Source organism: Homalodisca vitripennis, chromosome 4 (genome assembly GCF_021130785.1).
Source record: "Homalodisca vitripennis isolate AUS2020 chromosome 4, UT_GWSS_2.1, whole genome shotgun sequence".
NCBI classification, from domain to species: Eukaryota; Metazoa; Arthropoda; class Insecta; order Hemiptera; family Cicadellidae; genus Homalodisca; species Homalodisca vitripennis.
Window position 1 is genome coordinate 155,907,724 of NC_060210.1, and position 18,529 is coordinate 155,926,252.

Here is an 18,529-nt window from a genome sequence, read left to right on the forward strand (position 1 = left end):
CTAATCCATTTTCATTTTCCCAAATCCACTGTTCTAATAACAAAACTATGTGTATAATAGAAATATAAATGAGACCACTAACATACCTTACATGTTTGAACTCTAACCTTAACATTTTTGAAGATTCAGGATCGGTAACAACAATATAAATAAGTCTTTTAAATGTGTAATTCAGTCTTATTAATACTACATACAAAGTGTATGGCGTGGCTGCATGGTGATACCATGAAAAAAAAAAGAATAAACATTATTATTTATTATTTGGCGGCTAACTTTGTTATATTAACTTGTTTTTGTGTCAACGTCGTCATATTATTCTTTAGAACTAATTAATTTAATCGTATATTATAGTACATTTCCTAGGAACGGAATATGTTATAGTTTCTTATTATAAATAGTAAGTTTTAGGTGTTTAGGTTCGATTTTTATTGTGTATATGTAGGTTACCTTAGAGTACAGTATGTTTACTAACCTAAAATATTGTAAGGAATCGTTTATGTTTGAGTGATCGTGGATTTAAATCATCAAGATAAATTTTAGTATATTAATTTTAAGAAATCTTACCAATTTATACTATGTTGGATAAACTTTTACCCAAGTAACAGCTTATTAAGGCTATATAATATATTGATATGTGTTTTGACAGTAATCATGATATTGGCATTACATCTAGCCTATTTATTGCATTTTGCATCATTATTAAATTTTAAAATGTTGGTTAATTTTTACTTTATCCACGTTATTTAAAATGGACTAATCCACTTTTTGGTAGAATATGATAAGCGGACCCAGTTTTTTTTATATTGATATTGGCAAATGATAGTACTTAATTATAACTTTCGATATAACCAAGTGATACTGATTATTGAACAATAATTAACTTGTATTAACTATAAACACTTTTTCATATAATAAATGTATTTTTTTTTATAGATAGTAACAGACAGTTAAAAGCTTGTGCAGAACCATAAAACGAAGTTTAAAAAGTGGCATATCAGCCTACCTGCTTGCAGATCATCTCTGTGAGCATTTGTACAGAAGAGAAGTACTGTTTTCTAGAGAAGATGCTTCAATAACTTCTCGAAAGTGTTAATCATTGCTACCCAGGAGAAAACATAACTATGCATATTTTGTATTATTATAAATGTTTTTATCATTTCATTACTATTTGAGTTTTTTTCTATTTTCTGTTCCAATTGTTTGTAATCATTAGAGCTCATTTATTATGTATAAGATTATCACTTTATGTATTGTATTAATTGTTGTAATTACTTAAAAATATAATTGTTAATATGACTATAGATATGTTGATATGATTTATAAACACGTATTCAATAAATGAATATTAAGCATCAATGATTGTACTAATCAAAATGAAAACTGGGTCCGCTTATTGTACTCTACTCTCACTTTTATCAATTTCTTTAAATAGTATACTTTCCTTTGCAGAAAGAAGTTTCAGGCGGTCATGAACCATATATCACAAAAACATTATTATAGTGCTTTAATTTACTAATTACTTACCATAAGTATTAGGCTAGTGTTATCGATGTAGAAGAATGGGTGTTTCTTGGTGGGGGAGAATAACAACCTTAGAAGAAGGGATAGGAATAACAGTAGGGGATATCAACATTCACTTGAGAGTTGAAGTTGGAAGAATAGATTCCAACTGCATTTGAGGGTAATTGAAGAGGTAGTTGTTTTGGTACTTTTTCTATTTTTCATTATTTTGATCGCAAGTTGAAGCCAAACTTTAAGTACAAACATTATAATTTTTAGAAGAATTGTTGATAGGTGCAATCAAAGTCATATCTTGCTTTTTAAATTTGTTTAGGTTTTACGAGTTTGAAATATCTTAAATTTAAACTATTTAAAAATAATGGAAATATGCTGAAAAGTGACAAATGTAACATATTTTTAGAAAGAGTACTTATTTGGTAACCTGGGATAAAAATTTGGATTTGCTAAAATTTTTAATGAGGTAACAGTAAAAATAAAACTGTGTAACCATTTTGGACCACGATATACAACAAGCAAAATAAATTAAACCTTTTTTAAACTATCCAAATCCCTCAAAAAAGTGCTATTTTGGAGTATTTTTTAGTGTTAAAAATTATTTTCCCAAATTCTTTGGGGTCGAAAATGGGGATTTTTGTTAAAACAAAGAAGGTAGATTTTCGCTTTAGTTGCTATACATCGTGGATGGGAGGTCTGCCTCATCGTATTATTTGTTTTCTAGATACAGTTTCAACTGATTTTAAAATGCATATTCGAACACTTTTAATATAAATGATAGCAAAGCAACGATAATAGTTCTTTAGTTTGGTTTTGGTTTATTTTGGTTGTTTGCTGGCACTAACAATGTCCCTGACAACTGTGGTGGTATTCTTTCATCATTAAGTAAATCATTGAAAGAGTCAGTCAACACCAATGTTATCGTTTTGGGTATACCTCTGAGGTATGATAATAGGGCCCTGAATAATAAAATCGGACAATTAAACAATGAGATCAAAAAACTTAGTCAAATCCGACGATCACGTCACCTTCTTGCCTATAGAATCCATTCCAAAGCACCACTACACGAGACGGGGAGCTGCACTTTAACAATCGGGGAAAGAACCTCATAGCTACCATAATTTCTGATGCTATCTTGTCTCGTGCGGAGTACCGTAAGTCCCACGCCTTGTGTCATGAGATCCAGGAGAGAGTCAAAAGAACGTGGAAATGGTAAATCGTTCAATGATCCCCCCACGGGTATACCGTACAAGAATATGGTTATAACTCTCGGTTTGGCTCGGGCGCTTTCGGTGCGGAGAGTTCACCGCGAGAAACTCCTGAAGGTTCTGCCCGGCGGAGGGTGTGGGTCAACTCGGGAGTTGAGGCCAGCCATTTTTTGTACGGGGGTCGAGTCCGACAGCCAAGGGGATAGCACCATCATCCAGCTCTCTTTCTCAGCGGCAGGGTCGGGGAAAAATGTTCTTAAATGTATTTCACCAGAACATTTGTGGAATACGTTCCAATATTGACCTACTCCAAATTCATCTGGAATGCGAGCCGCCAGGATATCTTGTGTCTTTCCGAACACAATCTTACGCAAGCGCAGTTCGAAGTTTTTTAACTTGCCAGGTTACACAAGCGTTTCTGATTTTTGCTGCAATTTCAGGCAGAAGGGAGGAGTTTGCATTCTGATGGATAGTAAACTGCAAGGTGATCATGTCGATGTTTCCCGATTTTGCTCTGAGGACGATTGTCAGATGGTCGCAGCAAGAATACGTCTTCAACATGAGGATCCCCTTTTTTGTACTGGCGGTATATAGAAAGCCCGGGATAATGACTGCGAAGCCTTTTTTAACTCAATCAGCCAATGTCTTGAAAAACTGCTGAGTAAATCTCGAAAAATCATAGTGCTCGGGGACTTCAACATAGATGTCTTGAGTTCAAGGCCTTCAAGTAGAAACTTTATACATATAATGGGATCCTACGGTCTCAGGTGTACAATTTCATCGTACACAAGAGAGTTCAAAAACTCCAGAACCGCAATCGACAACATTTTTACTAACATTGATACACACTGGGATAAGCAGCAAAGTTGTTGTCACTGCCTTGACAGACCACCACGGCCAGGAAGACTTTAGTAAGGTTGTCACCAGTGGTCCTCGATAGCTTCTCAGTATAAGTGGTCTCGCCGTTTCTCGCCACAGAATGTCCAGACATTTAGACATTACTTAAGTAATTGAAATGTGGGCTGACATGCTTAGCACAGAGAATGTCAACGACAAATTTGAGGAGTTCCTCAAAGTCATCAATCACTACTTTGAGGTTTGTTTCCCTTTGGTAAAATCTAGGATTTGTCCTAGAAAGTCTGCCGGTTGCTCTGTCACAATCCCTGAGATCTTGCATATGCGGGATAGGTTGCAGTTTTTGCACTCAATAACAAAGGATTTCGATTCATCCCATCCCTCACGAGTATTGTATAGGAATGAGAGACGAGATTACAGGAAGGCTATTCGGAAAATCAAATCAGATCAAGTACTGACCAAGATTGCCAACATCCTCTAATAAAAGCAAAGCAGTGTGGGAAATCATAAACAACCAAAAGTCTTCAAATTCCAAGAAGAACTTGAACATTCAATTATTGGACGAAAATATACCCATATTACAGATCCTACAACAGTTGCCAATATATTCAATAAATATTTTGCTGTTGTAGGACAAACACAATCAGATGTGACTTGTGGTAACACTGCTGCTATACACTCATCTTCAACTAGTATGCAGACAATAATGAACTCCTTCTTCCTTTCACAGACGTCGGCAGAGGAAATATCACGCGTCATCCTTGCTATGAAATCCAAGCCATCTTGTGGATCTGATGGTATTTCTTCTAAACTCTTGAAACAGATCCATGACTTGATATCACCACTGCTGGCCTTTCTTGTGAATGAATTTTTTCAAGAAGGCGTTTTTCCGGATGTTTTGAAGCATGCTATCATTCGACCACTACACAAAAAGGGTAAAAGGGAGGATTGCAGTAATTATCGCGCCCGATTTCCCTCTTGTCAACCTTCTCTCCAAGGTAATTGAAAAGATTTTTCTCGAGAGATTCTTGTCCTTTGTAGACAAGGAATAATGTCCTTTTCTCCTCAACAATTTGGTTTCATCAGAGGGAAAATCCACGATGGATGCCGTGAACTTTGTTGTGTCATCTCTGGCTCAAGCCATGGACTCAGGAGATCCGGCCTTAGGTTTGTTTTTTCGACCTTGCTAAGGCATTTGACATGGTCAATCATGGCTTACTGATGGAGAAGCTTGACAGACTTGGAGTAAGAGGAGTACCACATTCCTGGATCTCATCATACTTAACAGGGAGGACTCAGTCTGTTCAGATACGGTACTCGGATGTCTTTGGGTGTCGTAGGTCAGCCAACTCAATCTCAGCTGGTGTTCTTAGGGGCGTTCCACAGGGCTCAGTTTTGGGTCCTGTCCTCTTTTTGCTCTTCATCAACGACCCTCCCGAGGATTGTGTCTGGTGTCAATGCCAGGATTTGCTTGTTTGCGGATGACACATCACTCACGGTAAGAGCTCCGAATCAGTTAAGTCTTCGGACCTTGACATCGGAGAAGGTTTGTGAGATTGTGCATTGGTTTGAAACCAAATGAGCTCAAACTGAATGGCTCTAAAACAAATCTCATGGAATTTTTCCATAAGTGGTTCGGTGAGTTCCGAGCCTCTTGCAATATCTGTGGGGGAATGACGAGATCTCTCCGTGTGCCGTGAGCAAATTCCTCGGCGTTCATATTGACAGCAGGCTCAAATTCCATGACCACATTGAGTTCGTTTGCAGAAAGCTTAGTTCGGCTATTTTTCGTAAATACGGAATCTCTCAAAGATCGCTGACACTCGAGTGACACTGGCTGCATATTTACGGGTTAGTTTATCCGTACTTGTCATATGCAGTCGGGATTTGGGGTGGTGAAAGCACGCGCACGGGGTTTATTTTTAAACTTCAAAAGAGGGCATTGAGAGCTGTCTTCAGCAAACCTAGCCGATCATCCTGCAGACCCTCTTTTCAAGGAACACAAAATCCTCACATTTCCATCAATTTACATCCATAGTTGTCTCACTTATATCCATAAAAATCCCCTCCTGTTCAGAAAATCCCACAACTCCAAACACTTACCATCTCAGACATTCCAATAACCTTCAGATCCCTCCACACAAGACCAGTTTCTTTGAAAGGCAATTGCGGTTTAGTGGTATACGGTTGTTCAATGCTCTTCCCGAAACCCTTAAGGCAGAAGGTGACGGGAAATCGTTTTTGCTAAAGGGGTAAAGAACTTGTTGGAGGTGAAGTGCCACTACAGAGTCAGGGACTTCCTCAACGATAGTAGTAGTCTAAGGTGAAAGGTCACCTATGATCATGTTTAAGTTATTGTTATGGTCATGTACCGTACCTTGTTATTCTTAAAATATGACTACTTTAGTATTATTTTTTATTTGTTGAATGGAACAATCCTATTTTGTACATGACGCCATTGTATGACACCATATTGTGTTTTGTCAATAAAGAAATTTGAGTTTGAGTTTGAGTTCTAATCTTTTTTTATATATAATTTTTAAAATTTTTAATTTCTTTGTAAAGTTCTAGAAATTAATGAGGAATATTGATAGAATGAGAGATAGGCATCGTTAACAGTTTCTTAGCTTTCTTTTAATGGTGATGGGAATGTCATCATATCCAGCACTAATCTTATTCTTTAGACTACCAGTAATATTTTCAGCCTCCTCCTCTGTAACTGGTTCTAGTGCAGTTGGCAATGTCAGCTTTGTTTTGGTTGAAGATCGAATGCTGGTTGGCAAATCAGGAAATATACATTGTTCAACAAAGTTTAAAAAATATGTGTTGACAAATTCTCTTTTAAAAAAATAAAAAAAAACTCAGCTGTATTTTTCCAAAACTTGCAGGATTTTGCGTTTTTAGCCAAAGCAAGCATTTTAGCTTTTAAAGCTTTTTTAAACATGCATGTAAACTTTCACAAATCAGATAAGGCTATCTGAACATTTAATCTGTTGAATTGAGAATATTAACATTAATTTTTCCTTGCACACCTTAACCAAATTAAAAATTTTATATTTTGGTAATATGATCAGCAGTGCTGTGTTTGCTTTTGATGAGTAATTCTAAAATTAAAAATTTTATATTACTTACTTCCTCATAATAATAATCCTACCATTAATTTACGTATTGTTATAAAACAAACTATTTACTAAAAACTATTACTATTTATTAAAAAAGCAGGAAAAATAGTAAATTAAAATATGTGAATATAGGCAAGATAAGTTTTGATATCATGTACATCTAATTTGTTTATATTAGGTAAATGTTGGGTTTAGTAGCTTCACTGATAATGGAATTTTAGCTTGGAACATAATTAAAAGACAGTATCAGGTAATATAATTTTAGAAGGCCTGCTTACAAATGTCTTCCTGCCATCAGTGAGTGAGCCAGATTTGCTGGTAACAAATTAAAAATATCACTTGAGATAATCCTATCTGGGACAACTAAGAATCATTCATCCTGTGTTTGGACAGTTATTCTTCTTGTATTTAAATGACAAATTGGTACTTTTACTTAATCTCTACTAAAAATGGTGGTGTTAATTAAAGTTTAAATTGTTAAGAATATTGTAAAGGTAGTTTTAGATTTGTATCAATGGAGCCATTAAACGTAATGCACACCTTACATTGCTGTATTACGTAATACAATTTAATTCTGTAACAAAATTATTAAAGTTTTTAATAAAAGATATTAAAATTGTTTTGACGTGGTTTATGCCTTTATGTTTTTCAGATACAACCGTAAAATGGAAGCAAGTTTAACATTATCCAGCATAAATGGCTCCTCCAAAAATATAACGGAGAATTCAACATTGAATGAACAGGAGAAACTCCATCAATTAGAACATGCTCTTACAGTGATGAATTTAATTGAATCTCGGCTGACTTTCGTAAAAGCCAAACTTAAAGAAGGTTTGTCTTCTATATTTAATTGTATGCTAGAATTATGTTGTTAACTGGTTTAGCTTGGAACTTCCCATAGTTATTTGAAATATGGCCATTCTATAGGAATCATTACAAAATATTATCAAGCTATTAAAATTTAATTAAGTTTAATGGAGTTGATGTTTGATCTTTTCATACAATTATCTACCTATCTTAACTATTCAAAAATGTCTTTTTTCTGTCTTTACTATTTTTATTCTAAACATTAATAATTTGATATTATTTAATGCAACCTGTTTATTTAAAATATAGATGTTTGCAGTATTGGGATATCTCGAACTAACCAGCCTAGCTAAGCACAGAAAGTTGATTTAGAAAAATATATTTAGGAATCTATGTTACCATAGTTTCCTCGATTCAGTGTCATAATATTCTACTGTTATACTGGTAAGTTGGTGCAAGGCCAAGAGAGACCAAAAACATACAATAAAAATTTTCCAAGCTGGTATTCAGTTTTACTAGTGAATGAACTTCTGAGTTGTAGCAACACCTTATAGTAGCATACGGTTGTTATCATGATCCCATAGGGTAGGTGATCAACACCTCTTTGTAATTCAAAAAGACGGTTGTCAAAACTTATCTCGTGGGTTTCACATCTTTAGCTTTGTGTTAGCTCATTCTTTTATTTCCACACCATACCTGTATTTTGTATTCAGGTATCCAGTGATGGCTCTATGTGTCACTCCTGGTTAATACTCACTTGAATAAACTATCTCTCTCATCATAAAAAAATTGCTTCAATTACAATGCACTGTAAGCAGGTCTGAACCCATTTTGCAAGACTTCTTTGAAAGATCTAGATCATTAAAAATTATCCTGAAAATAATTCTGAATTGTTTATATCTACATTCAGAGACATTTTATAAAGGATTTCTTCAAGTGTAGGTGCCAGTTGGTACCAGTGACCTTTCAGACATCATTAACAGTACATTTGTTGGAATTGGAATCATTCATTGTTCTTCCTTCAATGAATGATTGTCCTAAGGAGAAACTATTGGACCTGACATAGACATAATCACTGTAAATATCCGCAATGAATTTCAGTTGTAATTTTTTTTTTTCATTAAAAAAGGAATAACTCCACAAACCTGGCAGTTGGCAATAGGATAGGGGTAAGTTTAGCCTGACTGCTCGATTTATTGTCTCGTGTACAAAAGAAACACTTCTGCAATGACACCCATATGCAATTTCACTTCCAGATTTTTCCATCTACCACCACAGGGATAAAATAATTCAATATATCTTTTATTTGAAATCTTTTTGTTTGGTTAAGTTTTGTATAGTCATGGAATATTGTACTTTTACTAAAATGTCATAAAATATGCATAGATGTGCACATAGTTTAAGGAAAGAAATGTATATGTCTTAGCAAGAGAAGAATTATAAACATCAAATGGAGACAGAAGAAATTGAACATACAAATTCTCCATATTTCGTCTAAAATACAAGACATTTTCAAGAGATATAAAGGTGTAAATATACTAATAAAAATAATAAACAACTCATACATCATATGTTAATAAAACTAATTATGAATTACAAAGAGTAAATAATTTTGCATAATAAAAGGAATATTAAGTTATAAAATAAATTTGTAATTAATTGTGTAATTTAATAAAATAAAAAGTTTAATAGTTAATTTTATCCCTAAAACTATCCATATCTTAAATTTGGACCATCAGGATGTTTAGTTTGTTTAGGATGAGTTATTCCTAAATGGTTAATTTTAAGTTTATGTGAATTCTGAATTTGGTTAATAAGTTTTTAAGGAAAGCATTCACAGAATTCTTTGTCATGTTCCATTCTATGGACCAAAATAAGATTGGATTTAATTTTAAGGTTACTATCGCTGCAATTTTTGTTCATTCGAGTGTGCCATGGAATTATTGGAAACCATCCCTAAAGGAATCTTAGTCTTTTGGACAGTTTTACATGATAATTGGTAAATGACATTGCTGGATTCAGAAGTAATGTTACCAATTGTCAATTAATTTCTTTTTATTGTGTTACTACAGACATTTTTGAATTTATTATTAAATTGTACGTTTTGCAGTGAGGCTTACAACAAGGTTCAAAGCCAGAAGGTTTGCTTAAATATTAAGTTAGCCCAGTAGATAGTTTAGGTCTCCCTATTACATTGTTCAAATTTTGAGGCTTTTGAAAAAATTACTCGATGTGGATTACTAAATACATTCCTTATTACAGATGAAGCTTGTAGAATACTACAGGGAGCCACAAAAGTCAGTTAACTGAAATACAGCTTAGCTATATTTATAATAAATATCACACCACACCACCACATCAATCTAACAATCTGTAACTCCTGAGACAACATTTAATTTAAGTTCTGAGATATGTTGTGACATGAGAGTTTTCATCGGTCCAGTAAACACATTTATACCAGTGGTAATGAGAAAATTTAGTTAAAAATTTGCTTCATCTAACCACGGTATTGATTAAAATATAGTTATAGAGTACTTGTTGTACCAGTTATTCACTACTTGTATTACTCACAAAACTGAACATGCCAGTCAGGATTGTCATTATTAAGTGATTGCAGTAGCCTGAGCCTTTATGGCTTGAATTATAAATACTTACATAAAATTCTCATAAGACCGGTCAAAAATATAAACTTCTTTAGAGTCCTTTCTTGCAGATGTTTGTGGGGATTTAACCAACTTCACAATTAGATAAGCAGTGATACAGAGATAAACAACGAAACTCACAAGTCATCAGTTAATGTAGTTGTATGATCCCTGACACATTTGGTGGTGATTGACTTGAGACTGAGCTAATTAGTGTGAGAAAGCCTTAATCCTACAAAATAATTATTTACACAGAGATAAACAAAGTTTTAATTTAGAATCAGACTTGCAAGAGATCAGAATGGTGGACTGGAGCGTGCCAGAAACATTCATTATGATCATATTAATGAATTCATAACTACCAATATTACAAATGATAAAACTGCCCAGTGGTCACTAAGAGAAAAACCCCATGGAGAAGTGAGGGCTATAGTTAAGTTGTGTAAGGTATAAAATAAATTTTGAAATAGGTACTGGGAAATAAGGAATAGTGATAATTAGTTGAACTATTAAGAAATTAGAAACAATTTAACTATTTAATATTGAGGAAAAATTTGAGAAGGCTCTTCAATAAAGCCAAGTGCACTGGTAGGTGGGAAGAGTACCATAAAGCCCTTACCAGCTACGACTTTGAATTGATGAGGTCAAAAAGGAGGATCTGGCTGAACTTCTACGAAAGATCAGCTTACTGTAGCTCATCTCCAAAACATAATCTCAAAAGACCACTCAAATGGGTTAGGTACACTGTTAGAACAGTATTGAATACACACAGAGCAGCTGGGAAACACTGGAGCTACTTCTGAGTACTCACTTTCCTCCACTAACATACCTACCAACGGACGATTGGACTGGGCATTTACGAGTACATGGTCTACCAGTAGAATGTTAGGGCAGGGGAGGAAATTTTTCTGCGAAAACAAGATAACATTGGATATTCTTATCTTTCAAACCCTGCAAATCAACTGGAGCAATGGCATTTTCCCAGCTTTAATGCAAAATTGCATTAACGACATTGCTCCTATAGTAAGAAAAATGTATAGAGCCAGTCTAAGTGGAGAAAAGTAAATGTCATCTTTATACACAAGGTAGGAAAGCATTCTAGTAACCTACTTAAGTCTTGGGGACCAATCAGTCTTATCTCCGTCATGTTGAAAGGCTTGGAGAAGGTACTAGACCAAATTATAACAAGTTAATGTGAATAAAAATCACCACTTCACAAGTATCAATTTGCCTAACAAAAGGAAGATCTACAATTAGGCCTATATAAATTAGAAGGTTAGAACTTGCATGCTTAAAGCAAAGAAATTGCTCTCACGTGTTTGTAGACATTGAAGGTGCATTTGATAACATCTAAAGAGTGCGTAAAGAGAGCAGCACAAGACAGGAGTGCAAACCCTACCATAGCGGGATGGATCACTGCCATGTCAAATAGGAGGTGATGAGAGCAAGGTTAGGAGAAGAATCAGTCATGATCAAAGTGACAAGGGGTTGCTCTCATCAAGAAGTACTGTCATCCCTCCTCTGCAGGCCCGTTTTACACCCTGCCAGCGCCCTAGGCACAACGAAGAGTTGCGCCCCTTTTTATACCCTTGCCAGCTGACTACGCCCCCTCTCCCACCAGCCCTACCATAACGCCTATACCCCGTAACTTTAGATTTAGTCTGAAATGCCAGTTTTGGTTCGGTAGGGACTTTAGACTTAATGTCCTTTAACTCTCCTTTACAAATTATCCTGATTCTTTTCGTGAGCCTTCTCATTATCCACCACCTATGGACCTGCCGTGTCCCGGACTGGCAACCGGTAACCGTGAGGTATCTACTGGCCTCCGGGGGAATGCGTGTAACATACCTCACGGCATCACGGACCACCCACCCTCCCTTCTTTACATTTGAAGTATGTACATTATTTATAGTATTCGTATAATCACATTTTCTTTGGATTATTTTGGGTTTGTTGGCTTACCACGAGACTGACTAGAGATTCATATATAGCTTTTTCTGGTTTTCCGTGTTGCAAAGTCGTCAATAATGTTTTTGTAGTCTAATTTTATAGTAATGTCGTTTTGGGTGCACAGCAATAATAAGCCATTAAGCTTTTCATCAACCATCGACGATCTAATTTCTGACTTTACTCTTTTAAAACCTGAAAAGCTAAGTTCAAAGTCTTGCCCATCAATATCGTTTTTGTATACTTCTCCTAACAGTTTAGCTTCACAAGCCAACTCTTTGGAATTTTTCTCTTCTAGATTTTGTAAGATCTTAAATCTTGTGTCGAAATTTGTATAGACCTCCCTTCTTTTGTTGAGATGCGAAGCTATGTTGTGAACAATGGCAATAAACACCCCAGACAAAATCTTTCTCGAGGAGATGTTTCTACCATGCTTCTGTCCTTCTTTTCATCGGGCAATAACTTTCATTTTCTTACTTTGTCGTATACAGCTTCTTCATTTTCTGCAAGTTTTCAATGCTTTGGACTCGAAATCATCAAATAAATTCTCTTTTCACTCAAAAACGATGATAGTGTTTCAAATTCCTTTGTAGCACCAAATATGTATAAAGCTTGATTTTGAAGAGACTTACTTGTTTTATCAACTCTCTCGAGAATTTCGTCCCAGATCGCAGTTAATAACATGGTTTGGAAATTTCCAAGTGTTTTTAGAAACCCAGCGGCTGTGCATTGTGTTTCTGTTGTCTGAGTATCGTCTTTATTTAGCTCTTCAAGAGCATCTTTTAATTCATGTCGACTTATTTTTAAAGCTCGAAGAACGTCTGCCCTAGCAGACCATCTTGTGTCACTCAGGGGTTTTACCATTAGCTCTCTCTGATCTTTCTTTGATTTTCCTTCGTTACTCTTTTCAATATGATTTTTTTAGGATGTTCCACCTTTAAGTGGATGCCGAGAAAAAAGCATACAGCTCTTGTACGAATGTAAAAACTGTTGTGTGTTATCTGGACACGCCTTCTTGGCAGAAAAACACCCAGCAAGGTTTAGTGAGTGAGCTGCACATAGTACATAGTCAGCAAGATCATATTTGCTGTTAATCCTTGCCTGAAGACGTGAGTATATACCCGACATGTTCGATGCACTGCCTTAACTTTGTCCACGACAGTTATCGACATCCAGCTCAAGTTTCTCAAGTAAGCTGAGGGTTGCTCCTTCCAAACTTCCAGATTTGTGGCATACACCTGAAAAGAGTTGTATCAGGCGTTCGTTGGCACAAGCATTGGGCAATAAAACATACCGAAGTACTACAGCCAATTGGTCTGTGTGACACGTCAGGTGTGGAGTCTATGTTTAAAGAGAGATAGCGAGCTTGCTTGATTTCATTTAAGATTCGTTTCAGTACTTCTTTGCTCATAATCTCAATAAATTCACTGCAAATGTCAGACGAAAGCTATGATACACTACCTTTGCCTTTGTTACCATATGTTGCATGCGTTGGGCGAGAAATGGATCAAATTCACTTATCAGCTCAAGACAGCCTAGAAAAAGTCCGTTTGATGATGATGCATGTAGATACAACCACGGCAACTTGTTTTCCATTTTTTGCGCCCCCCCAAAAATTCCAATTGCCCAGCACCCTAGGCACGTGCCTACCGTGCCTATTCGGTTAAAACGGGCCTGCTCCTCTGGTCGCTAGTAGTTGGCAATCTTCTTGGTTTTATTATCCTGGGGATTTCACGTCCAGGGGTAATCGTGATAAAAAGGAAGGCATGAGGAGGTAATTTTCAACCTCATTCAAATCAAAATGCCCTGAACAATGTTTTGAGTTGGTGCAACAGCACGAAGCCTAGTATAATCCAGGAAAAACTGTAATCATTCCATTCACAAAAAGAAAGAAAGTGACTCTTAGAGCCTCAAAGCTGAATGGAATAGTCATAAATTGTTTAAAAGAAGTCAGATATCTATGGAAAATCTAGGCTAGTGCTAAATCAGAAATTGACCTGGAAACCACACTTATTAACTTGATTATAACTTGTCAATTTTTGATCTGGTGACTCATGTAACTAAAGCTCTGGAAATGCTTATAAACTATAAAGATTTTGTACATTTTGCCACAAATTGCACAACCAAAACTGATTCAATGTCTGATTGTCTCTGTGTTCTATTGTTCTGCATACAGCATCTCTGGAGATGGTAAGGGAACAATACAAAGGCTTCAGAATTCTGATTTGTAGTTTCTCTTTAACCTCTACCAGATAAGATGGTGTTTCACCATAACGGGATACTAACTAAGATTGTTATATATGGATGCTGTTTGCAAGGTGCAAACTTGTTCCTTATAAGTCTTGTCTTGACACTGGGGAGCTGACATATTTGACTGAAAAACTTACCTCCAGGGTCACTTTCCCACAGAGAACCTGGAATTAGGTTGGTAACATTTTCCCTGTATCGTTCAAAGATGTAGAATGACATTCCCAATAATTTTAATGCACACGAGGACCTTACTTTTAAAGGTAAATTTAGACTCCACTTTAAAATGTTTCAATATTACCAGTTCTGATTAATGAAGATTTTATTGTTTTAAATATTGTGTGAATTGTTTTATGTTATATTATTGTATGTAGCGGATATCATCACTTTATTGCTAATAAGCTAAATAAGTTGTTCCTAGTTTTGTATTTCTTTATACGCAGAAACATATAATAGCGATTTACTTGTGTATTGTTAATTTCAATCTCCTGTGAATATTATATTTAATATAAGTTTAGAATGTCTGTTCTTTTTTTCTGTACTATTTTTCAAGCATAATATTAACTTACAAATTCAAATTCTACTTTAGGAGTTCATCAGAGGAGAAACAGTGTGACTCAGACTTGCATGGATATAACACACATCAGCAAAAACAGCAAGACTAAACTTGATGAGTTATGGAGTGCTGTTGAAAATTTACAAATCAAGACGGCAGGTCTTAAAGCAATTGTTTTTAACATTATTGGGCTCCAATTGCTCTCCTCGCAGAACCAGGACAACCAGCAACTATCTGTTTTTGGCATCAGAGAACTATCAGAGTAAGACTTTATAATATATTCTACTCTCTTTTTAATTCACATTTATGTCTTTGGATTAGTTGAAAGTAAACATCATCCTAGGGTCAGTTCATCAACAAAAACATTTAGAAATCACAATCAGTTGTGTATTCCTCGCCAAAAGACAGTTTTATAATGCAAGAGTTTGAAAACAGTGATTTATTCTAATGAGCATCATAAATTTTATCGATGTTTGAAAACAGGTTGACACCAGCTTGTCAATTCTACAGTTGCAAATACAAAAGGACGAAGCTGTAATGTGCATGCTGATTTACAAAGTATCAAATTTTTATTCCAAGCGTTAATAGTTTTTATCACAGTTGCCATGGGAAAACTACAGATTGTTTGTTTTTACTGTGTGTTAACTTCAAACGTTTATTCTCTGAAACCCACAATCAGATTAAATTCTAATTTTAACTCATGGCTAACAAGATTGTTTTGTTTGGAATAAAAACATAATCTATCCAGAAATGTTATTGTACATTTTACAACTTTCTTTGCCTTTGGGGCTATAACATTAATCTTTTGGTATTGTCTTAATTGTTATGGAATTTAAAGTTATCACAGTTATTATAAACAGTAATGAATCCAATAATTGTAAAATAGATTGTATTTGTACTGATTTCATGAAATGATACAGGGACGGGAAAGACAATGTGACACTAAGCAAAAAATATCGTTTTAATAATGTTCAATATCATAAACTTTTAGTAATTTAATTTCTTGCTCAGCCAGGTCAGATATTCTACAACCTTAGGCCTACATATCAGAATAAACTATACAGTTTTGTTGGAGAATCATACAAAACATTTATAAATTAGTTAAATGTAGCAAAACACTATAGCTAATTAGTTTAATGATTAAATCAAAATAAACCAACGAAAACACTCATATTTTCAAGAATTTATTTTGGAGCACTGTTAACTAGACGCAAAAATAGGTATGCAACACAGAGACAGTCGTTAATGAGTATAGCCGACTTTTCATAGAGATCCCACTGACAAGCAGCGATGAAACGTCAAACTAGGAAAGTCTCATATCACTCCAATAGTCAATAAGTTAATAACAAACCATAGTAGAAAACAGAGGAATAAATACATAATAGTAGCAGGTTATTTCTTCAAAAGATTTGAAAAAAATTACATGTGAAGAATTTTTACAATCTCTAGGGTATGGGGGTGGGGTTCTGACCTCCTGGACTCCCTCCTTATCTATGCCAATGCGTTCAGCCAAATCCCATGGAGCAACATGCATCATCAAACTCAGTGTTGCATATATAAATATAAATTAAGCTTCATTTTAAGTCCTTAAAAGAATTTATAGGTAAATTCTTTCTCATGATATTGTCCACACACAGAAATGAAATGTTTCCGGCTAAAATTGTTATCGTAGTCTCATTGTCAGAAAATGATCTCTTCTAGATTTAATTATGTTTTCTCAATACTGACTTTTCTAAATAAGAACCTTGACTGTTAGCTTCATTTAAAGAAAACATACAGTATTTGTAACCACTTCTAAAATCTGGTGTCGGGAGACTTGATAATGAAGTTTGATTGCAGAATACTCAATATTCACATTCCATTCCCAATTTAATTTGCAAATTACAGTATAATAATGTCTTAATATGTCGAGTTGAGGGCCATCATTTGGACCTCAACTAATGTGAGAATTAAGAATTGGCTTTTTCAATCACCTCAGTGTGCGACCAGTATCTTAAGTTGTTGTGGTTTGCAGCCCAAATTCAAGTTTATTTTGCTTAGATTCTCTGATCTTACGGCCCTTTTAACTTGACCTTTTCTGAACATAAATCAACAAGACATTCTCAATCATACAATCACACATTCACCCATGACTTGATGTCCGACATTGAAATTAAAGGAAGATAAATGTTTGTGTAACCTCGTAATGTTCATAGTCGTACATTCATTACTATCAACTTGCTGATTACAAGCATTAGATATCTTGAATTTCCATAAAGACTAAAACGGAAATTTAATGCGTGATTGATCAGGAATGTTGGGCTTTTAGATTTATGTCTACAATTACAATTATGGACAAATTTTAGTCATGTTTTAATTGGATTAGTTAAGCACAACCTACTATTCTTTTCAGGAATATACTGACTACTGCATCTCGGTTAGCTGTAGTTTCAGATGAACAGAAGAGATTGTATGAATTACAAGAGAATGAATCGATTGTGTACATAGAGAGACAAGATCATTTCATTGAACTCATGGCAGATGTAAACCAGAAAATAGAGCAACTTGACAGCTTTGCTCAATACAATGAGTAAGTGATAATTTTTAATAATTTTAATTCAGTTATTAAGATAATAATGTCTATAATTTCAAAAAATCTTGTATTTATAAAGAGTAATGCAGACATTATCTTATTACTTAATACTGCTTTCTGTAGTTAATTGAACATTGCATGACACTGAAAGCAATATGACACAAATAAAGATTTGAATTTGAAATTTATACCTTCACAAGACTTTTGTGATGTGTCTGAAGAAGATAGCCTTGCTATCGAAAGGCCTCACAAAAATGAAAGTTTTAAATATTAGTTTATGTGTTTAAATGTAATTAAGTTAACAGTAGCCAATATAAGCTCCATCTTCAACATATCCAATGTAGTAATACTGTAAAATAATTATAATTTTAGCTAATATTCAGTGTTTTGTTTTCAGGCGTTATAAGAAGACAAAAGAACGAATTGCAAACATAAAAATAGCTAGAGCAATAATTAATGGACTATTGAGCAATGGTGATATTAACTTTGAAGAAAACCCTGATCTACTAGAATTGAAAGAAAAATGGAGACCACAACGAAGCAAATGATTTTCCAATTAAATGCAACAAATCTTGTTATAAAACTATAATTTTGTCTTTTTGTGCCATTTTACTGCTTAAAAATGCCAACCCCCTTTTGAAGCACTTTTACAAAGTGTTGTACTAAATTTTTATAATAATTTTGATTTTTACATTAATTAAGTAATAATGTTGTATCTACTTTTTATTAACTTGCTACATAAATAAAATATCAGCTTACAATTTTAAACGTTTAAACAATTTTGATTGTTTAAAGAATTATGTACCTATACACTTTTTAAGCCTTTAAAAAATTTATATTAACAAAAGTTTACAGCTTGAGCATTTTTTATCTGGAATACAAACAAATTTGATTCTTAGTAAACCTGTCAAATTTTATATAGCTTTACTAATATTATAATTAATAAAGGTTTACTGAAGTGTTTTGTAATGTATTATTTTCTTCACATAAAAAAATTTGCATTATCCAGTTTCTTTTGGGTACTCCCTCTATTAGGTATTGCTTCAAGTATGGCTATT

General features: G+C 34.4%; 1 protein-coding gene across 2 annotated transcripts; it reads left to right on the forward strand.

The window, feature by feature from the left end:
• Positions 1-259: 259 nt before the first annotated feature.
• LOC124360364 lies at positions 260-18,435 on the forward strand. Of its 2 annotated transcripts, none has more exons than XM_046813926.1 (5): positions 260-397; positions 7,353-7,531; positions 14,933-15,161; positions 17,292-17,468; positions 17,869-18,435. In XM_046813926.1, the coding sequence occupies exons 2-5, from the start codon at positions 7,366-7,368 to the stop codon at positions 18,017-18,019; spliced, it is 723 nt and encodes a 240-aa protein (XP_046669882.1). In that variant the 5' UTR covers positions 260-397; positions 7,353-7,365; the 3' UTR covers positions 18,020-18,435. The 2 variants fall into 2 exon arrangements, with proteins under 2 accessions (XP_046669882.1, XP_046669881.1); XM_046813925.1 differs by lacking the exon at positions 260-397 and adding an exon at positions 497-598.
• Positions 18,436-18,529: the final 94 nt, after the last annotated feature.